The sequence below is a fragment of the Wyeomyia smithii genome, chromosome 2, assembly GCF_029784165.1.
Source record: "Wyeomyia smithii strain HCP4-BCI-WySm-NY-G18 chromosome 2, ASM2978416v1, whole genome shotgun sequence".
NCBI lineage: Eukaryota > Metazoa > Arthropoda > Insecta > Diptera > Culicidae > Wyeomyia > Wyeomyia smithii.
Window position 1 is genome coordinate 71,210,793 of NC_073695.1, and position 26,919 is coordinate 71,237,711.

Consider the following 26,919-nt stretch of genomic DNA (forward strand, 5'->3'; position numbering starts at 1 on the left):
TTGCCACTGCCTGCAGCGGGGGACCCTCGATGGTGGTACAAAACTCGTCGATCACTGCGCAGTCCCGTTCGCATCGTTTCTGATACAATTGCTCCCGGGAAGCTCGTTTCTTCGCGCTTACGTCTGCTTGTCCAGCAAACGGTTCCTCAGGTGGGGTACGCTCGATTGTGTCCAATAAATCGAGTTGCTTCAAGTGCGCCAAAAATCGCGTTCGCCATTTGTTGTACTCGCGCTTACGACCCGTGAACACACCTACGTGGCGTCGTTTCATTATCAATTCACGCGTGTTTTCGTCCGGTGCAATTGGGCACGAGGAGAAATCGAAAAACTGTTTCATCTGCGCTTTAGTTTTGTGGGATACAATGTATGGATGAGCTATACCGGTGTTAGACTCCATTACTTGTTTGTTCAACATGAACGGACACTTCTTCAACAGTAGATCATAGCAAATAACTAATTTTAAAAACGGATGTTAGGTTATTTCCTGCATACACAACAAAAGGTTATGATAGCGATGGTTAAGTTAGCCGTTGCTAAGACGCACAGTGCGTTGAACGTAAGAGAATTCAGGACAAAAAATCGCAACGCAAGTGATTGTTTTGTACATATAAATATATAGCACAGACAACACAGTGCCACTCAATGGCGATTTCATCGACCATTTCGATTATTTTTAAATTTTTCTTAGTGGGCAATAACGCGGCCAGTGTCGCTAAAAGCAAACGTGCACATTCATTAGGGACCATCCATAAATGATGTCACGCAAAATTTGGCAAAAATTTACTTCCCCCTCCCCCTTGTCACAAACTGTCACAACTTTTTTGACCCCCACCCCTCAGTAACACGTTTACACGTCACGTTTTTATATCCCCTGCTTGGTTATAATTGATTAAAAATTGAGAAATTTGTAAAAAATGCATTTTTTCTAACTTGGAACGATTTTACTAAAATAACTGAAAGGAAAAGAAGATTATAAAAGATAACTAGAAATGACGCTCAATCCTTGGTCCCAGCATTTTGTTGATGGAGTCGCATAACTAACTGCAATATCATTGCTGATTCCTAAAAGACCATCCATATTTAGTTCCTCTTCTTAAAACAATTCGCAATCCAAATTTTCTCCACATGGTACAATAACCAATCATTTTTATTCACGTTTTGTCACGATATACTAAAAATGCACTGAATTGCGCTGTCATTCATAAACAAACATGCACGGCAAAATAACAACATTATGAACATTATGTTTTCTAAACTTAAAAAAAATACTTCGCTTTATCTCAAGTGAATGTTCAGCAAAAAAAAAGTGATCGTAAATCTAAATCGGAAGTGACAGGTCGCTCGTCTGACAAGGATTTTCCAGCGAATTTCGTAGTATTTTAATATAATGTAGTCTTTGATTCAACATAAAATGTCCCGAAATATGCGACTGTAATATTTTCTCATAGTTTTGATTGTTTTCTAGTCGCAAAACTATGTCAATTTAATCAAAGAACATTAAAACTGCATTGTACTGTGCGAGAAACAATCATACAAAATGACGTCGCTAGAAATCTTCGCGTCGCTGGACTCACCAGCGAATTGCAGAGTAGTGCTGCAGCGACAATATGAATGAATGATGCGATCATCAAATAGTTCTGAGTTGTGGTATGGCTGTGTCTTTTTTTTGAGTTGAAATGTGATGTCACACTCAAGCTAACCCTCCCTTCCCCATATGTCACAAAATGTCACAATAATCTAAACCCTCTCCCCCCCCCCCCCCCCTAAGTGCGTGACATCATTAATGGATGGTCCCTTATCAAAGACAAAAACCGTCACAAATGCCGCTGATGTTGATTTAAGCAAGGGTGCACACCCATTAGCAAAGACAAAAGTCGTTTCGAATATGGACGAAGATTTTTCAGGATTTTTCTTCTAACAGGCACGTCTGTTTGTCTGTGTATATAGTATTAAATATTTATCTGTACATAGTATTGCCATTGATCCTTGATGCTTTTTTTCTCTGATAAGCTTATGTAAGGTTTCTAAAGCATTTAAGATAGTTTACCAAAAAGGCAGAACAGATGCTTCTATGATATCTGAACTGTGTACCAATAGTTTATTGAGAGTAATAGGTGTTATCAGTACGTATACGTAATCAGTGACCTAGGCAATCGCTTATCATTGTTACTTTCGAATTTATTTTCGGATCCTGATCCTGCGCTGTGTTTTCATCATTATTCGGACCATACCCTAGTCTCGACTTGTCGATAATTAGACTCATTTGAGGTCGGATTTTTTAATACTCGTTTGTATTCGACGTTTGATAACTGCAAGACTTAACTGCAACGCTTTTTAACTGCAAGACCGATAACTGCAACAACTTTGCAGTTATCGGATCGCAATCTGTCAAATCTGATGTCAAAGCCATAATTGACATTGAAGTGACAGATCTTGCAGGGGGATTCTAGATGCATTCGAAAATGAAAATTGTTGAATCTCTTGAAACATTTCAACAGGACTCATTTCTCTCGACTTTTTTTTGTCTTCGTTTACTTGTTGTCTCTTAATTCTAATTGGAAGAATATAGATCTCCATTACTTAATGAAGCAAAATCATCATGTTATGTGGTTCACTTTCCGTAATTATTATGGAAGAAAAAAACCCCTTGGGCATTGTTTGGCTAGCTTTCACTACTCAGCGAGGCAGTGCATAGTAGGTCACAAACAATATTTTGTGACCTAGCGTTAAATAGACCATTTTACGAACTGACAGGTGTTATGGATTCTGCTGACATTGATGTTGCTTTTACTTGCGTTATGTCAGCGGTTCCGAGCTTTCTGTCAAAATTTCATTCACGAATTGAGTTCAGAAACGTGTCGTAAAATGTTCTATTGTAGTGACCGGTAAAACCGATAATTATCCCAATACCGGAATACCGGTATTGGAGAGGCGAAAAAAACGGTATTTCCGATATTTTTCCTAGAATAAAAAAAATGGCACAATATCCATAAATCATTGTAAGGATAATAAATGCTACCCACTTAGGCAGGCGTTAAAAATCACATGACAGTGTATATAATAATTACATTTAGACAGAAGCAACATTGAATGTTAATTTACCCTTACCTATTTATCAATTTTTGTTTCCTTCTTGTTTGTTCTGCTTGGATTCAGACGATGTGTTTGTGTGTATCGATAATATGTCAAAAATTTTCATATCAACAAACCAAAACATATATTTTCAGCTAATCTTCACACACTCATAATTACAGAGACAACTCGTGGGTTTTGAACCTACTAGTTCAACTACAAACTCTGAAAATCATAGTTTGAGGCAGTAATCAAAATCATGTCCGCGAAAAAACGCAAGTCATTATTCGTTTTGTGCTATTTAAAAGTAAAACTAAAAAAATAATTTATAAAAACCAATTTGGATTAGTTATTTTTGTTTGTTTGGCGTCTATATGTGTATTGCACAGGTTGCACCCAATTATGGACAAGTTGTAATTTTCAGAATTTCATCCTAAAAATTACTGCTCCTTGAAAAAGTGAAATTTAAATAGCTGTAGCATGCTCAAAGTTTCGTTTCTCATACCGCAGCGGATTTATTAGCAATAATTCTAGCTAAGAAAAATGCTTTCTAAGATTCAACTGAATTTGGACAAGCTTTTTAAAGAGCATCGAATTCGTAAAATGTAAATTCGTATCTGATTGTCATTTCATTTTCTTCTTCAATCATTTACTCTTCTGAACAGTTTCAAAAAATTTTTTCTAAGAATTTTAAAGTTATTTACTAATTTAATACTAAGTTTTGCGATGTAAAAGAAAATTGTAATAAAAATCTACATGTTTTTTGTTATGAGTTTCTAAATTGTATTCTTCGTAAGCATATCACTGGATTCATTCATTGAAGTTTTCCAAACACTGGTAAACTTATTCAGTGTTGTATCTGGATCGTATACCACAAGAGATATAAACAATGGTCGCAATGGTCCAAATCTTACAAAAAAAAATCCGGATCGTAATGAAGTATAAACGTACTAATAAATGCAAAAACATAATTATGCAGCGACACGTACTTCGATACAACCTGAGTTGCTAAGTAAAAAAAATCTTCAAATCCCAATTTATGTATATATTTAATTATTTTTCAGTTTTATTTTTAAATAGTACAGAGGAATGACTTACGTTTTTTCGCGGACATGATTGTCATTTTTTCTCCAAACTATGATTTTCAGAATTTTGTAGTTGAACAAGTAGGTTCAAAGACCAGGAGTCGCCTCTGGTTTGTATTAATCCAAAAAAAAAATAAAAATACCGGTTTTTATTTCTATGAATACCGAAATACCGGTTTTCCGAAAAGTCGGTAATACCGACCACCCTAACTTACTGATTATGTAAAGTAGTTACTAAAACGCAATAAATTATGATGCGGAAATATGAATATCAAATTGATTAATCAAAAAGATTGCCTATTTTAGTTTTCTGCTATTTTTGGCCACTATTCCATCAAAAAAATACATTTCGACATCATTGAAAACAAAAATGGCAGTGACGGACCCCCTCTAAATTTTGGCATCTGTCAAGTATTGCAGTTATCGAACGGCATTCGATAACTGCAATGTAAAGATGTTGCAGTTATTGAACGACGACTGTAGGTACAAGAATCGCTGTGTTCCCATTTTCTACCATATTTGCGGAATGCCTTGAACAATATTCAGCAAACTTGACATACATGTTCCTTATATATTTATTAGAGGCACTCAAATTTTGAGTTTGATTTTGACAAAAGCCTATGAGAAATGGGAGAGCAGTCACTAAAAGAGGGGAGGGGGGTTCAAACAAGTCCATAAATAATTTCCGCTTTTTTTACAATAAATTACACGGTCATGACATGACCGTGATACAGCTGCAAATGATTTGAAGCAACTTGTTTCGATCATAACAAGTAGAAAAAATACTAAGTGATGGAAATAGTTTTGTCCGCTTGCTTGTACGAGATCTTTTTTACGCGGATTCAGGAATTTACGCGGATTTTTCAGAAAAGTCGTTTTTAACGCCGCATATTTTGAGTTTTCGTGTAAAAATTGCTTATTTAAAGTGTCCGATGAGTTTACTCAATCCAATTACTAAATATTCATTTAGTGCACTTCCCAAGACCTAGCGTGTCCTAATCATAAAGGTTTCGCTGTACCGGTCTTCCAACAACGATACAAGAAAGACATTTGTTTGGTTTTCTCTTTGGTTGCTCTCAGCAACGCATGCTACAATGTGATGAACACGCGATCCTGACGAAATATAACTCGTTTCCACCATCAACTTTTCAAGATATGGAAAACTGTAACTAAGAAGTGGTCAAGGCGTTCTGATATAATTCCACCACTATATATTCTTAACATTTTCAGCGTCGCAGGACGTTATTGAGTCATCCCAAAAGTCAGGCCGTCGTGGACGGATTCGAGTTTCCAAAACATCCGCAACGAAGGCTAGGCGTTCTCAGCGGGTATCGAAAGCTAAGATGGTGAAAGGTTTGGAAACCCTGGTTGATACTGCGACCGGTTCTACGGAAGAAAGTTCTGCAAACGTATCTGGAAGTTTGTTTAATGGACAGTATGAGCTGCTCAAGCAATATCAGGACCACGAGACTATCTTGAGAGAATATGATGTTATTTTGGAGGAAGTGTTAGAGCAATCACGCAAGGCTTACGAGAAAATGCAGCTACAAAGTAGATCCCAGGACGTTTTCAGTATGGACACGAATCAAATGTCAAGCAAAAGCGTCGAGCCTGACGCTCCTAATCGAGGTATTTCACAACATCAAAAGGATTTGGTTCAAAACCGAAATGATGTCAGTGTCCAAACGAACGTTATGCAACCAAAACTTTGCACGGTTGCAGTGCAAGTGACACCAACCGGAAAGTGTTGCGACCGACAAAATACTGTGTCCACATCTACGAATACAGAGACGATCAGTTTTAAAGATGCCACCAATCAAACGATTAGTTTGGAAAGCCGAGACGTTGGAGTGCAGAAGTATCACATCACTCGTTTGCGGGATGCTTCCGTGCAAGCAATGATCGGTAACCCGTTGCGTATAACAGCCAAGCGCAACGTTTCCATTCAGCGTACGTCCAAAACATTGGATTTAAACGACGACTGTGCCCTTCAGCTGGCGGCTGAATTGAAGTGTGATCCAGCTCGTTTGCTGTGGCTAATGTTGCGAATGTCTGCCAAGCAGCAGAATTTCGTCCATGATGATAGCTTACAGAGCACCCAAACCAGTGTGGAATTTTCCAGCGAAGATCCTTATTGGGCTAATTACAACTTTTTCCTAGGTGAATCCGCAGATGATCGCAATAATGAAGGACTTAATTATGACCAAATGACAAGCTGTTGTGTTGAAGATTTCATCGTGTGACGCACAGGAAGGAAACGTGATATTTGCAGTAAAGCTGGGGCGTTCTAGTTAATCAGTTGAAATCAATAAATATTATTGTAACTTTTGTTTCCGCTCATGGCAAAGGACAGCCAATTTACCCAATATTCCAACACTAAATAAAACATTGCCAACATCATATTTCTTACAAACTCTGCACAGCTCCTAGATAATTCGCTTAGCTACGTTGCTTAATTTTTTTCCGTTGGTAATAATGATAAAGTTTATGTTTCATTTTTATGCCTACCAGAAATATGTACATAACACAGCGTTGTTGATTCAAAACTCTTGCTACTATTGAAGGAAGTTTCAATCCATTTGAGAGGATTAAAATTACGTTTCTAAATATTATTAATCATTTAACTCACTAACTCAAATCTAGGTAGTTTTTGCTTTGTTCTACTACTTTAAACCAAAGAATAAAAAAAAATATGTACCTACATGGAAGTGCCAGTCACATTGAAAAAGTTATCCATTGCAACAGCTAAAACTCGTAACATTTTTCGAATTACACGTGTTTTCGGTTTTGCACCTATCTTGCTCAGTTGCGGGTCGGTGGCTGGAAGAAGAAGAAAATACTGATTCAAATGCCTCGCTCACGGGGACGGGGATTAAAACTCACGTGAATGAAAACCATTTTGGGCATCCATCGTTTGATCAGGGTGTCGAGCTCTGCTTTCAGCTGCGCTTCCCGGCTCTCTTGGTTTTCACCGGCCTCCCCTAGTTGAGTATTGCTGGTTTCGTTCGAACCGGCCGATATGTTCATCGGAACGGGGGTTCCTTTGCCTCCGGTTGCAACTACTGACGACAGTTGCTGCTGACTGGTGCTGTTCGATGCGAGTTCGTTCGATCCTGTCGCACCCGAGTGATTGATGTATTCGAGTTGTAATTCCGGTAGTGGTTGCCAGCCAGCCTTTAGGGGGTAGAGGTTGAACAGCAGATCGTACGTAGAGAAGGCGAAAATCGTTACATTGAGCTGTAATGGGGGGATATTTTTTAGTGTCGTATATTAATTGTTTATGTAAAAGTTTATTGCGAATCTGGAAATTAGGACCAAGAGAAATCAAAATGTGTAGCTCAACTCACTTGTCTATGTCCAGAGAACATAAAACTATCCGAACTATTCAGCAGAGCCTGCAGGTGTAGTATTTTTCGCGTCGGATTTTTCAACGTGATACGCAGCGTCATCGGGATACGCACGAACATCTTTTCCTCGAGATAGCAGTACAGGTTAAGCGATGGGTCTGTCACCTCTGTAAGTATAAGAAAAACTTAAGTTATTCTCTCTGTTCAGAGACGCTAGAAAACAGACTGACCTATACCGTGAATCACAAATTTTGACTCGTTGATCACACCTGGGGAAGAACTGCGGCACCAGCGGATACAGTAAACACCAAAAATAAGTGACTTTTCGGTTGGTTCCGTCCCATCCGACTCTCCTGTCCGTCCTTTACCGGTTGACAGCGCACTTAGCCCGGCATTGATGAACCCGTTCCGTTCGTTGTTGGTCAATTGAACACAGTCGATTGCTTGGTTGTAGATATTTTTCACTTTTGTCAGTCCTTTGGTAAAATCATCTCGCAGTTGATCGTCACCGCTGACAGCACCGATAGTACCAACCGGAAGTGGTCGTACTTTGAAATCCTCAGCGCTCCCCGTGGATGAAGTCATCAATCCTGGTTGACCAGTAGCCATTGGCACCGGTGATGATCCCGGAGGAGCAGCATTATTAGTAGAAGAATTGGACGAAGCAGCGGTTAGTGGGAGATTTAACTGATTCGTTAGATTGGCATTAGTGCTACCGATAATGGTTGCATTAGTTGGAAGCTTTGCCAGCAAGCTTCGGTTGAAATGCTCATCGGACATGATAGGGCGCGACTGTGGCAATGTGGTTCCACCATTGCTTACTTGATCCGGTGTTTGACTGCGACTGAACGTCAGACGAACATCGTTATTTAGATAATCGCTTTGCGTTATCCAATTTCGAGTGCAGTTTAAGGGATGCAGTATCCGCAGGTCTTGAAAGCGGGTATTTTGAGTAAGCTTTGTTCCGATAACCCGCTGGTTGCCTTTGTAAGGTTTTTCTAGAATGTTGTGGTCCTAGAACAAAGATTTGTTGTTATTGTACGCACACCTAAAAAATAAATCCAGACTGACGTTACTTACACTTATGAACTGCGTCTCCAAAATATCCACACTATCCGGAGCTTTGACTTCCATAGCGATTCTTAGGATAAAATCTTCATTTCGAAAAGCCCTAACCAGGGGCTCTCGGCTCAGTGTATAGAACTGCCCAACTAGCCTAATTTCTTCAATGCAAGGCACCACGATGGTATCCTCCTTGATCTTGCGCACCTGTTCGTCGTTTAGGTATTCGATTTTAACATTATGATTATTGTTGTACTTTAATGCGCTACGCTCGCTGGCGATCAGTTTGGCCAGATCTTCTTTCTCACTGTTCGGGGTAGAAGGAGAATCCACCGCGGATGAAGCTACAGGTTTCGTTTGATGAAGGTTTTCGGTTTGATAGAAAAGTCGCTGGCGCAATTCGATGTTACCCTCGACAAGACTAGTTGCGAAATAAGATATTGCTGTCGTTGATTGCATCTGTAGTTCACCGATGTCGATCTGAACGTGGGAATTTATTTTCTGCAGCGGATGACTCAGATCCGTCGTTAAAAAGACTGTAAAAATGAAAGAACTGTATTGAAGGGGTTCACGCATATTTGTCTGAGGAGTCGATTATAACAATTTTAAACTTACCATTACTCCTTAAAGCTTGAGGCACACTGATACTGACTCCAACGTTCTGCAGACAGAGATCGGAGTTATTCATAATTTTTGTCGTAATTTTGTAAAACTCATTTGTCAGCATTGGTTGGTTGTTTTGTTTGGTCTGTGATCCAAGGTGAAACCTGAAGAGAAAAATTTGTTTATTCTTTCGTTTAGTAGAAGTAAAGTATTAGGTATAATAACCCCACTCACGTTGGAATGATATAGCACGAACCGATGACCGATATTTTCTCCATACAGTCACGATGCGGATTAAAGTGTTTGAATACTCGCTGAATGTTTAGTTTTTCGCGCAGCGAAAGAATGGCGTAGGTTCGGTCTGATCCCATTTGCACTTCCAAACGGAAAATATGTACGTTAACATTCTCCATAAACTGATAGCATTCTCCAATAAATAGTATACGGTAGCATTTATTGGGTTCCAGTATAAATTCTTCTATCGGCTTCGGCTGTACCTGTCCAGCTTCGCTTTCCTCTAAAACATATTCACAATACTGAGTTGCTGGCACTCGAACCGAACTTGACTTCAGATCTGTTAACAAAACGGAAAAGTTTTTCAACTTCAAAGGAACTTCTACTACGGAACGGACGTACAGTTGGAGATGCAGTTTTTCGTCGTTTCTTATCTGCCGTTTATCGAAACTTATTTTGCATTCTATTAGGTCGTTCAATCGATCGAGGTCAAGTTTTATGGGATTATTGAAAGAGGATAATGCGGTTTGCCAGCTGGCCGACAGTTCCGGTGAAATTTGCCTACTCGAAACCGGAGACACATTGTGGAATACTTTCCAGAGGTTTTCCAATACCAGAATGCGATCAGTTTTTTCCATCTCAATTCGCGGTGATAACGCCTCAATGCTGCATGCCACGAAATCGGGCACCGATGCGGAAAGATAAGCAGACCGCAACGTTTTCAACAGAACTTCGGCGAATATCGTGTACCATTTGTCCACTCGATAATCAGACAGCATAAGCGAGTAAAGCGTGAGCGCCTTCGAGTGATCTCCACTTTTTAGATATTCCTCGGCCATATCGATTGCCAGCTTTTTGCGAAAGCGTAAACATTTGTACACTTTATACTGCGCCATGGCCTGTCCCAATAGGGTGATGATAGCTGCCGAATGGTTGTGGGATTTCTCTATCTCCTGTACCAGGCAGATAACTTGTTGCTCGGAAACAGGTTCACCTGTTTTCGTGCCTCGTATACCGAAAAAGTCACTGTACAGCACCGCGTTAGCATTTGTGGAAGAAGCCTGCAAGTGTAAATTAACAAATTTATAAAAAAAATACCTCAGCGCTAAGTCATTTGCTAAATTACCTGTCCAGCGCCACCTGTTTGGGCTTCACTTGGGGGTGCCAGTGCGGAACACTGCAAAAATGCCTCCTTGCGCTTGCCTACATATTCAGCCGCTTTGTGGAAGTAAATACCAGGATGTTGGGTTTGCAGTGGCGCCAGTCCGTTTTTGACTGCGTCGCAAAACAACTCACCGAAGGCACTGTACTGCACACTCAGCCAGGCGTAGTGCTCGAAGAGTAGCTCCTTGAAACCAGTTCGGTTGCGATATTTGGTGATGTGGTTCTTGAAGTGCGATATCGAATCCTTTGGTGCGTTGAGTTTGAAAAATAGACGACAAATTTTGTAGCTCACGAAACCGGCGAGGGTTTTGACTTCGAGACAGTTGGTGTCTACGATTCGAATCTCGTCTAGATTGGCGTAGGTTTGGCGATAGTGTCGCAGTGCGTTCGATTGATCCAATTTGAGCTCGGAAATAAAGCCAAGCTTAAATTGGTGCCGAATTTTCAGCATTTGGTGGGATTCTGTAAGCTGTTCCCGATGCGACCGAATTTGCTTCATCATTTGGGTATAGTAAGACTGGGCAAGCTCCAGAAAAGCGGATTGCAGTCTCAGTATGTGATTCATTAAATGATCGTTGTGAGGAAGCACGAAAAGCATTTTTGCGGTAATGTCACAGGTGCTGGTCAAGTGGGATGCCCTCTCGGAAGCAAGTAAATCATCTCCTTGAGGTATGCTAGCACCTTTTTGAAGTAAAACTACCGCTAGCCGGGTGTTTCGTCCTTGGAGTGAGTTTTTCAGCGACTGGATAATGGAAGCACACTGCAATTGCTTCTCACTCCACTGTGGATCATTCCATTCTAGATCCTGAAACAGGACTACGACTGCCGGCAAAACATGCAAATGTTTCAGCATCCAGTTTCGTTTCAAGATACCTTTTGGATGATACCATTCGTAGGATTGGTGTTTTGGTTTCGAAACAGGAAATTCATAGCTGGGTGGAAGAAGCTTATATTGGATAGATTCGCTGAAATTAGAAACAAGAACAAATAATTTTATAGTATCCGTTGGTAAGAATCTAGGTACCTTTCTGGCTTTTTGCCGTTGTTGAACGCATCCCAGATCGTTTTGTGGATAGTGTTCCGCTGCACATCCAAGCCGGATAGCCCAACTAATGGCTGAGCGGTGGTTACCAGCTCCGATGGTAAAACGCTGGCATCCAACGTCATTCTCCGGCACTATAGTATACTACTCGGGCCTCGCTCAAACAACGTTAAATCCCGGCACGGTTCCTTATCAGCAGTTTTTGTTACCAGCCTTGCCCGAAAGCGAGAAATTTCACTTTTGTTTCTCCGCTTTTTTTCACTCGCAAACATCGGCGCTTTCGCTGTGGGCCTGGTATACCGAAGTTACCTAACCTTATGCCCACAGCAGGGATTATATTTTGTCTGGGTGACAGACACTGATAAATCCTGAAAAACGACCGATAAAGAAGTTTAAGGCGAAAATTGTTCACGATTTCGAATAACTACAAGTACAAGAAGATGACAAAATTTTTGCAGACAACGTTTTGACAGTTTCAGATTACGGTGTCAGATGGACTTTGCAGATGTGTGAGTGCGTCAGAGCTGCCAGATTTTATTTTGAAATATCTGTATGCACCCGTAAAAAATTTGTATTTTTCTGTATTTTGTTCGTGTGAATGTAATAAATAATAAGCCGCAAATATTCCACACTGGACGAAGTAAAAGATTTTTAAGCCAGCTCGCACCTATACAAATTCCCATTTGGAACAGTCAGACTGCTTGTGACAACCAAAAACAAAGCAAAAATATTGCTCTCTTTTTCTCTCATACAAAACTATCCGCAACCCGCATAATCAATAACCATAAACGGATGATAATCCATATGGTTTAACGATACCCCATACAGTCGGGACTATAGACCTTTTTATGTTCGAATGTTTTAGTTTAGTGCCACTAGTTGGGAAAAATATTTATAAATAGCTGTTTTGTTTGCAATGCTATGTTTTTAGCAGCTGGACAAGAATTCAGTTGAATACTCATTATATGTTTTGAACTTGTTTCTGAAATAATTTTCTCATTCGTGATCAGAATTCGGAAGAAGGCGCTAAATATAATCGACCAAAAATGGTGAAAAAGTGATAAAAGTCGAAGCAACGAGTTGCGATGATTTACAAGTTGGAAGAAACAAAAGCAACTTTACACGGGTTTACACGTTTACTAGTGTGCGTAGGTGAAAAGTCACTTATCTCTATAGACCTTTTTACGTACGAATGTATTAGTGCGACTAGTTGAGGAAAATATTTACAAACAGCTGTTTTGTTTGCAATGCTATGTTTTTAGCAGCTGGACAAATATTCAGTTGAACACTCATTACATGTTTTAAACTTGTTTCTGAATTATTTTTTTCATTCGTGATCAGAAATCGGAAGAAGCTGCTGAGCATAATCGACCAAAAATGGTAAAAAGTGATAAAAGTCGAAGCAACGAGATGCGATGATTTACAGTTTGGAGGAAACAAAAGCAACTATATAAGGGTTTACACGTTTACTAGTGCACGTGTGTGAAAAGTCACTTATCTCTATATCCCGAACAAGTTGTTAGGCACGTTTTATGGTTATTGATTATGCGGGAAAGCACCCACTGGATACTATGGTGAATAAGGCAATCTACGAGACAGTTGCGATCAGCTAATTTCAGTTTGCTTTCAACTTTTGACAGCCTCAGGTATGTTTGAGATCGCAACTTGGATGCAATCCAGATCGAAAAGCATGAAAAACAAACGTTGTCAGATCGGTTGCTCTAGTATTGCAAGTGGTAAATTTTTAAACAATAAAATGTTTCTTTAGATTTTTTTCTCTGACATTAAAAGAATTAGTGTTCGGTTGTATTTTGGTTTTGCAATTTGAAAAACAACAACAACAACAGACGTACAAGCAGTGAAACCTGAAACGTTACCCGTGGATTGCCTTATGTGAATCCAATGAGGTATACAAAGGTGAGGAAGAAGAAGACATTTGTCTGTATTAGTAACGAAAAAAAGGTAAACAGAAGCACGTGTTGGGGTTGTGACGTAGATCTCCAAAAACAAGAAAATGCCATTTGGAATTGTGCTCCGCATTGTTCAACGACGAAGGTAGGCATTTTCAGCCGTTAACTGTCATAACTTGTGAAAATTTCTTGAAAAAAATGTACCGAACATTGATTTTTGGGCATTGTTTTTTGACTTCTACGTCATCACTGTTCACAAAAAAGAATCCCTTTAAACCCGAGACTCAAACCATCTCCGTACCTTCTTCTATTCCATTGATGCGAATCGGCCAGTTTGGAGGTTATGTGGGAAACGCATTCGAAAAACTAAAAACTGATGTTCGGATGAAGTGTTTGTGAGGCATGAGTTTTTTAGTTCGACATTTTGTTAAACATCACAATTTCAAACCGAAACTTAAAAAAAAAAGATTGATGAAATTCTGTAAAAATTTGTATTAAAAATCAAAATTCTGTATAAATTCTCTATTCTGTATCATTCCTGTATCGTGGTCAAAAAGTCTGTATGATACAGAAAAATATGTATACTTGGCAGCCCTGGAGTGTGTAATGTTCATATACGAACATCGCAAACATCGCCTTTGTGGAAAAGAAAACAAGCCCAGTGTGAAAGCTACAAACGACGATTAATGCACCGTAAAAATATAAAAAGCAGACAGTGTTGGTTTTATTATTTAATCGTCACAGCCTGAAAAAAAATTTACGATGTACTTTGTGGTGAGAACAGTGAATGGACAATATTTTTTATTGTAACCATAAAAAACATGGTATTTTTACTGTAAGCTTGCGAACGTTTTTTGTTATTACCATGTTTTAACAATGTTTTTTGTTGTTGAATCTACCACCGACAATAATTTTACCATGAAAAACATTGTCAGTGACTTCCAAATGTATGGGAGAAGTGCCTGGAAAAATGCTGTTAAGATACATAACAACCCCTCTTTTTGAAGTAGAATACTTCTCTCAGGAAGTTCGGCTACATAGGGATGTGAAATGAAAATCTAAAACCGAAAAAAGTGAAAAATATGTCCAATTTCAAATGCTAATAAAGCGGTTAGCATTCGATGGATTTCCTTCGTTCTTGCAGCAATAGATTGGAAAATCTTCCAAGATTTTTCCCAAATGCAGATAATTGTAATTTTATTTTTCAAACTATTGTACTATTGAAAATAGTCGAGCCTTGTCAAAACGAAAACTTCAGCCTCTGATTGGTCGTTATATGATTGCTTCCCAAGCACGGTCGACAGAGCCATAGACCTTGCTATTTGAAATGTGCTAAAAGCAAAGCAAAGCCTTGGTGCTACATTCCGATTCGGAACTTGACCTTCTGTTCATTTATACATACACAGACTCCGCAGCCGACTGTTTAGTGTACAGGACAATTGCGGGGCTAGCGCTACGATCCTACTGACACTATAACAGTCTCTCCCGAGCCGAGACTCGAACCTACGACGACTGGCTTGTTAGCCCAGCATCGTACCTCGAGACCATCTGAGAGATTTAAAAAAATGTGCTATTTGGCAAAAAAATGTTGCTATTTTATTGGAATGTGCTATTTGGCCTATATAAGAGCCTGTTTCACTCGAAGCCGCTCATTATAATTCTAGACTGCAACAACAGCAGTCCTTCCTTAGCAGCAGCAGTAGCAGTGCAGCGGACAACGGCCACAGCTGTGGTATGGCAACGAATAGCGGAGCGCGTCTCAGCATCGATAGCAGGACCAGGTGATGCAGGGCACACAACCCTCCTGTGATTTTCATGGTTAAAAAGGCAAAAACAATGTTTTTTATTGTTCTGGACAATGATATTCAATGTAAAAATTATGTATTCACAATGAAAAACATAGTTAAATTATGGTGAAACTATGTACAATTACAGCAACTTTTAAGGTTTTTTTAAGATCTCTTCTCAAAGCGCAATGTTGACTAATGCACTTTACAATGATTTAACGCTAACGTAAGAACTAGCACAATAATCGCGAACACAGACGGAACACGACGAGTGATCAGACAATACACTTATTGCTCTTACAGATATAAAAGGATAATATAATAATTACCTTTCGTCTACCGGTTTCGGGCTACATATTGTCCATCGACAGGACGAGATCCCATGTCCAACTGGTTAAAATTCTCGTACGTTATATCGCACGTGTCGAAGAGAGTGAGCTGGAGATTACTTTCTCCCCGTTGTCAAGTTGAAGAGAATTGAGTTGATCGGTGCATCGTCGTCGTTCATCAATGGTTGTTTGGCCGTCGCAATGTACATTGACTCCCAAGCATTGAGGAATTTTATTGATGCTTTTGATCAGACCCGCCTTATCCCAATCGATCTCGTGTTGGTTACTCACTGTATGTGTTGCTACACTGGATTCACTCGTTTTGTTCATTTCTACTGCTCTTCTATGCTCTTTAAGCCGCACTTTAACAAATTTTGTTTCATACATAATTCGGCCACTGACATATAGGCCTCAATGTGTTTTGGTGGGGGGGGGGGGGGGCGCGGTAACGTTCTAGGTGTGTGCGCAAGTATTTTATGGCTTCATTCACAGGTACACTTGGCAACAAGGCAGTCACATCGAAGGATACTAGGATTTCCCCCCTACGGATTTCCAGATTCTCCACCTGCTTAACCAATTCGCCCTGACGGAATTAAATCATCTCCTTCACACACATTGAACTGCCCGTATGCGAATTTTAGGAGAAAATATTAAAATGTTTGCTATCACATTCACTCTTGAAGAAATTCCTATCTTCTGCACTCACAGAGTAAACAAATTGAAGGTGGCAGCACCGTAACTCCGTCAGAGCGAATTCTACGGAGTTTTTTACGCTTTTCCCCTGTGTCACCGGGTACTTTCTCAGCTCATCTACCAACCATGCAGCCATTTTTTCAGTGGGTGTGCAGATATTGGACGAAATAGGACGCATAGCTAACGGGTTTTTATGGACTTTTGGTAGGCAGTAGAGGGATGCTACTTTAGGATTTGGAACATGTAGTTTTCTATCCAACTTCTCCTCTCCCATCAGGTGTGCTACTTGTCGCCTAGTAATATTTGCCTGTTCTACCATAGTGTTTAGTGGATCTCTTGGTTTTCCGTTTTTATACTTACATTCCTCGTACGGACCCGAATTTATCATGTCGGAGACACGTGAATCGTAGTCTGAGTTGTCCATAATTACGATCGCGTTTCCTTTGTCCGCACGGGAGTAAACCACTTTACGGGACTTCAACCTTCGTACCACGCACCACGTATCAAAATCAATATTTCTAGATTTGTTTTGACTATTTATTGAGCGGGAAATGCATTTTTTTACGTCAAGGCGAACCGCGGATTTTATCGAGTGACACTGGTACTGAATGGCACTTTCAATATTATTCACTACATCGGCTATTGGTGCACTAACGGGTAAAATTGCGAAATTTAGCCCCTTGTTAAGCAAATGTAGCTCTTCGCGAGTGAATTGTATGGACGAGAGATTAATCACAAAATTATCGATCATCTGCGGGGATCGGGTTGTTTTTTCTCCTTCCTTTTGCGTACGTGCTAGGCAATGTAGCTTTTTTCGGTGCCTCTGCTTTGTTAGTTTAACGCGTTTGCGCAAATTTCTTTGCACACCACATAGCACTTGTTGCCAACACTTTTTTCTCTTCTCCATACATCCAAACACAACACATTCTGCCGCGGTATGGTATTCAACCAGCTTAAGCAACTGTAAATGCAGCGAGTACAACTTTTCTTCTACGATGGACACTTCTTTATGTTTCGTTCTTATTTCCTCAATCAACCATATTTTCTTTGCACTGTTGGTTGCAACTTTTGGTGTGCAAAGAAATTTGCGCAAACGCGTTAAACTAACAAAGCAGAGGCACCGAAAAAAGCTACATTGCCTAGCACGTACGCAAAAGGAAGGAGAAAAAACAACCCGATCCCCGCAGATGATCGATAATTTTGTGATTAATCTCTCGTCCATACAATTCACTCGCGAAGAGCTACATTTGCTTAACAAGGGGCTAAATTTCGCAATTTTACCCGTTAGTGCACCAATAGCCGATGTAGTGAATAATATTGAAAGTGCCATTCAGTACCAGTGTCACTCGATAAAATCCGCGGTTCGCCTTGTCGTAGAAAAATGCATTTCCCGCTCAATAAATAGTCAAAACAAATCTAGAAATATTGATTTTGATACGTGGTGCGTGGTACGAAGGTTGAAGTCCCGTAAAGTGGTTTACTCCCGTGCGGACAAAGGAAACGCGATCGTAATTATGGACAACTCAGACTACGATTCACGTGTCTCCGACATGATAAATTCGGGTCCATACGAGGAATGTAAGTAACGGAAAACCAAGAGATCCACTAAACACTATGGTAGAACAGGCAAATATTACTAGGCGACAAGTAGCACACCTGATGGGAGAGGAGAAGTTGGATAGAAAACTACATGTTCCGAATCCTAAAGTAGCATCCCTCTACTGCCTACCAAAAGTCCATAAAAACCCGTTAGCTATGCGTCCTATTTCGTCCAATATCTGCACACCCACTGAAGAAATGGCTGCATGGCTGGTAGATGAGCTGAGAAAGTACCCGGTGACACAGGGGAAAAGCGTAAAAAACTCCGTAGAATTGGTTAAGCAGGTGGAGAATCTGGAAATCCGTAGGGGGGAAATCCTAGTATCCTTCGATGTGACTGCCCTGTTCCCAAGTGTACCTGTGAATGAAGCAATAAAATACTTGCGCACACACCTAGAACGTTACCGCGCCCCCCCCAAATCACATTGAGGCCTATATGTCAGTGGCCGAATTATGTATGAAACAAAATTTGTTTATGTTCAGAGGAAAAATGTATAAACAGGTCTTCGGTGTAAGTATGGGTAGTAAATTGTCTCCACTGTTAGCCGAAATTTTCATGTCCAATTTCGAGGTTGAAGCTGAAGGAAATAAACTCTTCCCTCGGATATGGAAACGGTACGTGGATGACATCTTTGCTTTGGTGAAGGAACGCACGCTAACACAAACTCTCGACTTTCTTAACTCACGGCACACCACAATCAAGTTCACGGTTGAAAAAGAAGTCGAAGGAAAACTTCCTTTCCTTGATTTACTTATTACACGGAAGGATAACAATAAGCTAAAATTTGGAATCTATCGAAAGCCAACTTCAACAGATCGTTACATCACAGCTGACTCGAACCATTTCGGTGGTCAAAAACAGGCCGCTTTCCATTCCATGGCCGATCGCATCTTCAACATACCGATGGAAGAACAAGAGTTTTTAGCAGAAAAAGAAACAATATATAAAGCAGCCGAATTGAACGGGTACGACAAACAGTTCGTCGACAAAATCCTCCGTAAGCACGAAAGAAAGAAACACAGACGAGACGCCACCACTTTAATACCGGAAAATGAGGAGATTCGAAGAGTCGGCCTCCCGTTTTACCCTACCATCACGAATCCACTGAAGCATACCCTCCGCAGATATGGAATAAATATTGCACATAAAAGCGTTAACACTTTACGTGAACTTCTGGTTAACCTGAAGGACAAAGTTCCACAAGACGAACAAGCTGGAATTGATAAAATACCGTGCAAAGACTGTGACGCGGTATATATCGGGCAAACACGAAGAAAAGTTAAAGTGCGGCTTAAAGAGCATAGAAGAGCAGTAGAAATGAACAAAACGAGTGAATCCAGTGTAGCAACACATACAGTGAGTAACCAACACGAGATCGATTGGGATAAGGCGGGTCTGATCAAAAGCATCAATAAAATTGGTCTCCTCAATGCTTGGGAGTCAATGTACATTGCGACGGCCAAACAACCATTGATGAACGACGACGATGCACCGATCAACTTAATTCTCTTCAACTTGACAACGGGTAGAAAGTAATCTCCAGCTCACTCTCTTCGACGCGTGCGATATAACGTACGAGAATTTTAACCAGTTGGACATGGGATCTCGTCCTGTCGATGGGCAATATGTAGCCCGAAACCGGTAGACGAAAGGTAATTATTATATTTTCCTTCATATCTGTAAGAGCAATAAGTGTCTTGTCTGATCACTCGTCGTGTTCCGTCTGTGTTCGCGATTGTTGACTAATGCCTTGTTCAGACTGATATCGCCACATAATATCGGATATCACCTCGAGCGTTCACATTACAGTGAACTGACATGATTTGACATTTGCTTTGGTAATTGAAAAGAGAAGCAAACAAAAACAGGTCAAAGCTAAAACAAAACAACATAAGCAATTGGATTAGGATAGAGATGTCCGCGAGTTGACTCGCACCAACGCAAACACTCATGAGCAATTGTCAACATGTACGGGATAAAAATAGCAAAAATATTTCCTTTCTTTTTTCTCGCATGCAACGCGAATTGCGAAATTTGTAGGGTTGCGTCAAATGTCTGTTGGCCGTGTTTCCAACTGCTTGAAATGTGGTTATAATTGGTTTTCGAACATGATATCTGCGATAGCATGTGGCCGAGGTGATATCCGTTGATAGCTCGACTGTATGGGATATCAGGTAATATGGATGGTGATATGGCCTCGATAGCACGAACAAGAGTGGGCGGACACACCATGTCACACCCCTGCAGAGTGTAACGAACCTGCCATGCTAGCATTTTACGCTGACAATCGAATCAACCCTGCTTCCCGAGTTGTCAACTGCTGTGTCCAGTAACGACGACAGGAAACGAGGTCTAGCATGAATGTGCTCATTTTCTAACCTTCATTATACAGGCGAAGCCTCATCTGAACGAGTAAAATTAAAAATCTTTATCAAATATCTTATCTTATCTATATTGTACGAAGAACAAATACTGAACGTAAGTGATTGCTTATCTTTAATTAATTGAAATAATTATTATAAAATCAAATGTTTAAATCTAATCAAATTATTATATTGAAAATGTCTAAATCTAACCTAAACCCATTGCAAAGAGTGTAATTCTAATCATTATTTGCTTATTCTTTAAGGAATTTTTTAACCTACCTTAATGGGAAAAAATACACGGTTATCAAATTGGAAATAAATTTGTTTGCTTAGACAATAGGTGGTATGCGGTGTAGTGTGAACGGGGTATTAGACTTAAAGCTTTTATAAAGGGACTGTGTTTAAAAATCCTTTTATGGGTGCATGAAAGTGGTCTTGCAGCAAAAAAAAGTAAATGAGAGGAAAGTATAATCAACCCGATTACTCTTCAAGTAATTTTAATAAGTTTGCGACGATTCTCCTGTTTTATATTCACCATTTCGAAATTATGACAGAAATCCTTCATCAAGTTTCATATTTTACGGAAGTGATATTATCGGCATAGAACAAACAACAGAATTGTTTTCGGGAATTCATTTAATCTTTTATTTACAAAAAATGCCTTAATTCTACAGTTAGTTTTTCTTTTCATTAACACTAAAGAGCAGCATTAAATACAGTTGCTTTTTTTAAATTACGTTTCACTAAAACGTCCTCCGGCTTTTTCGTTAGTGTAAAGTGAAAAGACAAAATAAAATTTGTTAAAAACGTTCAATTATAGAATCTGTTTACAACGTTTCCTCAAATAACTTGACTGATGACTATTTTTGCTCAATGCTTAAAAGATACTTATTTTCTTCTGTTCATTAAATACAATTACCTTACTAATATAACTAGTTTCTTTTCCTTGTATTGACTTATGAATCATAAGTTATGATGATACAAAAGCGAATGCTTCTTTCACTTAACGTTTTGACATTTGTTTTCTTTTGTGATGGATGTTTTCGAATTATAGAGTTGTTAGTTGTAAAGTGACAAAATTTTGAAAATTACTCGGTTGATTTCTTGTCAAATCATTGTCAGTTTACCTTGAAACTTATCTATTCATTTTTCAGCATGAAATCAACTAAAACTGTTATAACATACATTCTATTATTGTTCGTCTTGTTATCATCGGCTTTGAACAGTTAGGTGATCTCTTTTTCGCTTCGAACAAAACATTCAGTGACTAATTTAGAAATGCTTTCAATACTTGTTATCGGACTTTTGGTATGTTTCGGTACTTCACAACGCGGTTTTGTTTTCTGTAAATTGGAACAGATTGCTGCCCATCTTTGCGGTCATTATTGATAGGTTTTGTATTGCTGAGAAAAAGTCGTAACTATTAAAACGCTACTTAGGCTTTTTTACTCTGCCCATCTTGTACATTATCTGTTTGTTAGAAATACTAGATTTTTTCCACTGTGGATACAGTGACCCGATCACACAAGCGAAGTAGTGAGAGTACCCAATTAAAAAGATTCGATATGCTCCAACTTATTTGATAAAGAGGATATGGGACAGTTTGCCGGATATGAATGTTAAATTAGACCTACTGTCACTGTGTGTGGGAAGCTATAAAATGGCAGCCATTTGGTAATAAAACACTTTTTCACTCACAATTGTAAAGACAAAAAAACTGCGATGTCTCGATATGTCTCATAAACTTTACATACATCTCTGTCCATACTTCATTTACGAATAATTTGACAATTTCCATTGTTTATTGTTCTTAAAGTTTTACAATCTTATCTCTTCTCGCTTAACTTTTGTTTGTTGGCATTTCGTAAATAAATGTCACGCATCTTCAATCGGTTTACTTACATAGTTGACTTGACTACAATTTAGCTAGCCGACATGACACCAAGCAAAATGTTTTGCTCAATCGTTTCGTCAAAGTAGGCCATTCCGGTCTGAATGTTAGACTTGAGTAGGACGAAATTTATAGGTTAGAACGTTCAGAATTTTTCGCAACTTAGAATCCTTCAATGCTATGACGTATTAGAGTTTACAGTTAGGAATCCCGTGTTCGTGAAGAGTTTTAAATATTTGGAAAAGATGCCGTTCTAAATTTTTCATTACATTTAGCGTAGAATAATGTTCGATTTGCTCAGGAGCGATGAACTCTAGCGTGGCGGAGAAATACGCATTAATAATAAAAGATGTATTTCTTTTCATCTATGTTTACTTGTTTCTAAATTTTGTCTACTTTGGCAGCCATGTTTTGCTTTTCGTGACGTTTGTTGGTTTTTGTGGTTTCTTTTGTGTGATGTGTGTTTTCATTTTTCCGTGGTGATGCTGTCGGTGACAATGGAAGGTAACTGCTGAGATTTACAAGAGAGATATCATTTCCTTTGCGATTTTACACCTGTAAAACTTCACTCAGATGGCGGCTGTAGTCGTGCTCGTTGGTGAACTCGTGAACGCTGTTGAGGGAAAAGAATAGAAAAGAATTTAGTCTAGACGAGTATTATGAAAATTTCCTTCGAAAAAAAAAAAAGAATCTGAATTTGAAATCCAAAACTAGAATTTCAGATTTCAAAATCCTAAATCTAAAACCCGAGGCTCATAGTTCATAGTTACAATCTAAAAACTAACAGTCAACATTATTTAAAGTTTATTATTTGAATATTTGAATCCAGGATTGGAAACTGAGAATTTTTAATTTGAGACTAACTCAAAATCTTTAATGCGAAGCATAAAACTAGAGTTGTAGACATTAATCTGAATTACAGACGGTGTTATGAACAGATACGCAAAGAGTGAGGTCGAAAACTCCAAGTTAACCGTCAAATCGAGGCTCCAAGTGTGCAACGTGAACAAACTCATGCGTGTTACTTTTCGTACAGAATGTGTGTTGCGATCAGTTTAAATTCTGTGAATCACGTGCAATTATGGTTTCAACGAAAAATGTGTTCGTCATGCTCATGACTGATGCATTGGAAATTATTATAATTGTATGAACAAGCACTGAAACTCAGTAATATATCCTTACAAAGTTTCGAAATTTCATTATACTTTCTAGTGCGTATGAAAAGTCATGCGAAAATAAATGTGGTTGCCAGAATTGTTTAAAATAAAATATTAGCAAAGTGTTGCCATATTTACTGCTTTTCTCTTTGCGTATCTCTGTACGGTATTTCTCTGTACGGTATTTCTCGAAGATAACAGTGAAACTTACCTACCGACGTCGCGCTTCCGCCGTCGATCCTGAGACAGTGCCTCGATGCACAGTACCACAAACCGATTATCACAGGAATACCGCTCCTGATCGAGTAATTTATTGCCGAGCAGGCTGCTCGCCAGCCCGACCTTGTCCGGGGACCCGGAGTGCCAGGCATCGCAGTACGTGTCCATCGCGCGCTCACCGAGCGTACTGGAACCATGCCACACTAGTTTCTGGGGCCTGGAAAATATAACATGGAGGTTAATTTTCTATATCTTTGAGTAGTATTTGGCCTAGGGGTTTTTTAATCTGTTTCCTCTTGAATTCTAATTAGTACGTCAGATTTTATTTGTTAAGTTTGACAAACAAAGAAAAAAATATAGAAACGGTCCATGTATTCGCAGGTGATGGAATGATAAACAGTAAATATATAATTTAAAGTGAATATTTTATATGCGGTACGACTACGTACACACTCTCCCTCCAGGAAGTGCACACGTACACATACAGCAATTTCCCGCCGTCTAAACACCGACACAGAGGTTTTCTTTTCATTTTGCGACTCTATCATTCTAACCGTTGGCGATGGTCGCTCACGTACAGGATCTGAATGTACGATACCTCCCCCGGAAGGAGATGCGTGTAGGTACAAGGATCACGTTGGATGCTGTTTTAGTTCTGCCATGAAAACTTGACTTTTTCTTTTCCGAGAGGGTTCACTCTAGTATATCGCCGGTTACCGGTGCTCAGGTAGAGAAATCACTTTGAAAACACATTTTCAAAGCATGTTTCTATTCTATTACGCAACAGGAATGAGAGAATTTAGATTGAATTTTTATCAACTTATCATCCTGTGTCGGTGAATTGTTTTGGTGTTTCGTTTATTAATATCAGTGCATGTGTGTTGCCTCGTTTTGCCAATATGTGTGGACTTGAGAATTACATTGACAATGAATGAATTCAACGTGAATATTTATAACTAAAACAGTAAAAAAAGTTCATTTTACAATTCTAATGTAGTTCCTGCTTCAGCTCTTCAAATAATCGAGTTGAGGAAATTCAAACAAACCATGGCTAGAGTTCGAAACCAAGTGAAGTTTAATTCGAAATGTTCACAAACAGCTAAAAAGGAGCAATAAAATCATCACAACTTTCCAAAAAAGCCCTATAAATGCGAGAAAATATTGATGTGTGGAGTTTTATGTGACCGGTAAAGCCAGTGAAAACAGGTTGAATGCAAAATAATGGTTATGCTCTGGGAATGGCATTATCTAGTGAATAAAGGACTAAACCAAATCGAACGAAATAAACAGATTGTTGTTCGAAAATTGAAAGAGTTTTTGATGTTGAGGCGCCGTGGGATAACGGTTCTAACATAAAATGGAAACAAAATTCGTAACGGCCTTCTTTAAAAATATTTATATTGAAAGGACTACACATAGCGCAGGTCTTCACAAGAGTGAAAATGCATGTTTCAAACCGAAGTTTTAGTTAGTGATCAATACTCCATGTGATAAAAAAAAGTTGTGCATCTGCAGAAAACGTTACTATTGTGGTTTTCGGGAAAATAGGTTGTACTGGGAAACATTTTTCGGGGAAGTGGTACATTCAGAAATTATTTTTCGGGGAAGTGATACAATCGGGAAAATAACTTTCGGGGAATTGGTACATTCGGTGCATTATGGGAAACAGGTTTCAAAAAGATGGTTTTCGGGGAACTGTCATACAATCTATTGTCACGTTAGTTGCAATGCGCAATTACTAGATCCTAAGTTTTCGTCGAGATGTTTACTCAACGTTATAGTATTATTGACGTAGAACTACATCTCTCTTCATTATTCTGGGCTACATTCTACGAAAACTGTACAGGATCCGGCAACTGAAGTGCTACATTGAAGTCTTATGGTATTTTATACTGCCGACAGATATCGCTCCAGGACCTTATGTTATTTCAAGAGCAGACTTCAACTTCCAGGATACCCCAGACCCAATGTTGTCACATTTTCATCTGTACTGGAAGATGCAAAAATCTTTTTCATTTGTACTATTTCCAGGAAAAATCTGTACCAAAATCTGTACCACTGGCCCAAAGTTTTTATATTATATATATTCATACAGCTTCAACGTGAATTGTTTAGAGAAAACTGTGACTGCGTTGACTCAGTTAATATTAATTCCAAACTACTAGCTCGATTGTCAATAAAACTTTTGCCCACTTAAGAATGGGGCTTGGTAATGCATATTACCGAGCCATTGCGGTTCAATCTCCTGAAATTTCAGCCAAAAAAAAACAATGAAACCCATAATTCAGCAGCACTGCCGATATTTCGGATATTTTGTGCCAACATTTTAGTTTGGTTAAATCGAGATTTACGAAAAAATGTATAAGCTGCCGTTTTTCAACCGAGAGGTGCCATTCGCGGTAGTAAATTACCGAGATTTGACAGTAAATTCTAAGTGCGTGGATTGCAAGATCGCATTTATTGTATCGTTGCAGAGTCAGTCAAAAAGTTTTGTCTAATGTTTTCTAACCATCTAAAAAAACTGTACTTATCTGTGATTTTTCTCGAAATCTGTAATCTTTACGGTACAGAATCTGTACCGAAAAAATCTGTAAATTTCCAGATAAATCTGTACAGTTGGCAGCCTCCCCCAAAATTATGGATTAGCCACTATTACGGATCACTTTTGTGTTTAATGTTTTTAAACTCGGGTAAAAAAATGTTAGAGGGCATGCGACATTTTTGCAGTGAAATATGCCATATTTGCTAGCTCAGCATTTGCAGGCTCAGCATTTGCAAGCTCAGCCTTTGCTAAACATCAGCACACCCAACCACAGCATTACGTTCCTGCTCGAGATCTATTTCTTTTGAATAACATTCGAATACAAAACTAACACATACATCCACTGACAGCTAAAACACAATGTTAATAAAGCGACGAGGGATTATTCAACGCAGTTCCGTGTGCAACGTAATAATGAGTCTTGAAGTAATGTAGTATCTCAATTGCCGAACTATGTAATGGGACATTAAGAGGGTAAAATTTCAATTGCTAATAGCTTCCAGAAAATTGTATCAATCGATAAAAATTAAGCCTGCGTTTATATAAACTCGAGCTAAGACCTTTCTACTTTTTCTGCTATAACAAGATTCTTCTGCCAGCAGAATTACGAAAATACAGAATCTAATTGCAGTCTCCTGGATTGAACGAAACCTGATTTTGAAATTTGCTTTTCATAACTCGGAACATGAAATTTGAAACTCGAGTTTTGAAAAGAAAAATCCGAATCAGAAGCTCAGTCTGCAGGCGTTGTAGAGGGATACAGAAGATATGATACAGACTTATATAGGACCATTTTTGCCCGGACAAATATCGAGA

At 39.0% G+C, this 26,919-nt stretch overlaps 4 protein-coding genes across 19 annotated transcripts in view; 2 read left to right on the top strand and 2 right to left on the bottom strand.

Annotated features, from left to right (window-relative positions):
* The first annotated feature begins 39 nt into the window (after positions 1 to 39).
* LOC129721064 (uncharacterized) lies at positions 40 to 7,462 on the top strand. Its single transcript, XM_055673189.1, has 2 exons — positions 40 to 5,322; positions 5,388 to 7,462. Exons 1-2 carry the CDS (start codon positions 5,244 to 5,246, stop codon positions 6,398 to 6,400), a joined length of 1,092 nt encoding a protein of 363 aa, XP_055529164.1. The 5' UTR covers positions 40 to 5,243; the 3' UTR covers positions 6,401 to 7,462.
* Positions 6,449 to 12,083, bottom strand: LOC129721061 (trafficking protein particle complex subunit 11). 2 transcript variants are annotated; one of them, XM_055673186.1, is made up of 10 exons: positions 11,592 to 12,083; positions 10,530 to 11,532; positions 9,404 to 10,464; positions 9,182 to 9,333; positions 8,585 to 9,102; positions 8,221 to 8,518; positions 7,735 to 8,094; positions 7,505 to 7,671; positions 7,041 to 7,394; positions 6,449 to 6,977 (listed from the first exon to the last, which is right to left on the bottom strand). In XM_055673186.1, the coding sequence occupies exons 1-10, from the start codon at positions 11,732 to 11,734 to the stop codon at positions 6,960 to 6,962; spliced, it is 4,074 nt and encodes a 1,357-aa protein (XP_055529161.1). In that variant the 5' UTR covers positions 11,735 to 12,083; the 3' UTR covers positions 6,449 to 6,959. The 2 variants fall into 2 exon arrangements, with proteins under 2 accessions (XP_055529161.1, XP_055529160.1); XM_055673185.1 differs by having other exon boundaries at positions 7,735 to 8,518.
* A 6,334-nt stretch (positions 12,084 to 18,417) lies between these two features.
* Positions 18,418 to 19,464, top strand: LOC129719675 (uncharacterized). Its single transcript, XM_055671066.1, has one exon. The coding sequence runs from the start codon at positions 18,418 to 18,420 to the stop codon at positions 19,462 to 19,464; it is 1,047 nt and encodes a 348-aa protein (XP_055527041.1).
* Positions 19,465 to 20,912: 1,448 nt separating this feature from the next.
* The window catches only part of LOC129725247 (collagen alpha-1(XVIII) chain), a 698,730-nt gene continuing 692,723 nt past the window's right edge, over positions 20,913 to 26,919 (bottom strand). For all 15 annotated transcript variants that reach the window (XM_055680820.1, XM_055680831.1, XM_055680826.1 and 12 more), the window contains 2 exons: positions 23,554 to 23,778; positions 20,913 to 22,798 (listed from right to left, as the gene is read on the bottom strand). In XM_055680820.1, coding sequence (XP_055536795.1) covers positions 22,735 to 22,798; positions 23,554 to 23,778 — 289 coding nt within the window. In that variant the 3' untranslated portion in view covers positions 20,913 to 22,734. The remainder of the gene's footprint in view (positions 22,799 to 23,553; positions 23,779 to 26,919) is intronic.

Bases quoted from the DNA above. Each gene is read 5' to 3' on its own strand.
- LOC129721064 (XM_055673189.1), top strand. From the start codon at position 5,244: ATGCTACAATGTGATGAACACGCGATCCTGACGAAATATAACTCGTTT. The intron at 5,323-5,387 runs GTAACTAAGAAG...TAACATTTTCAG, and splicing joins TTTTCAAGATATGGAAAACT to CGTCGCAGGACGTTATTGAG.
- LOC129719675 (XM_055671066.1), top strand. From the start codon at position 18,418: ATGTATAAACAGGTCTTCGGTGTAAGTATGGGTAGTAAATTGTCTCCA.
- LOC129721061 (XM_055673185.1), bottom strand. From the start codon at position 11,734: ATGACGTTGGATGCCAGCGTTTTACCATCGGAGCTGGTAACCACCGCT. The intron at 9,334-9,403 runs GTGAGTGGGGTT...TTTTCTCTTCAG, and splicing joins TCGTGCTATATCATTCCAAC to GTTTCACCTTGGATCACAGA. The intron at 7,672-7,734 runs GTCAGTCTGTTT...TTATACTTACAG, and splicing joins ATTTGTGATTCACGGTATAG to AGGTGACAGACCCATCGCTT.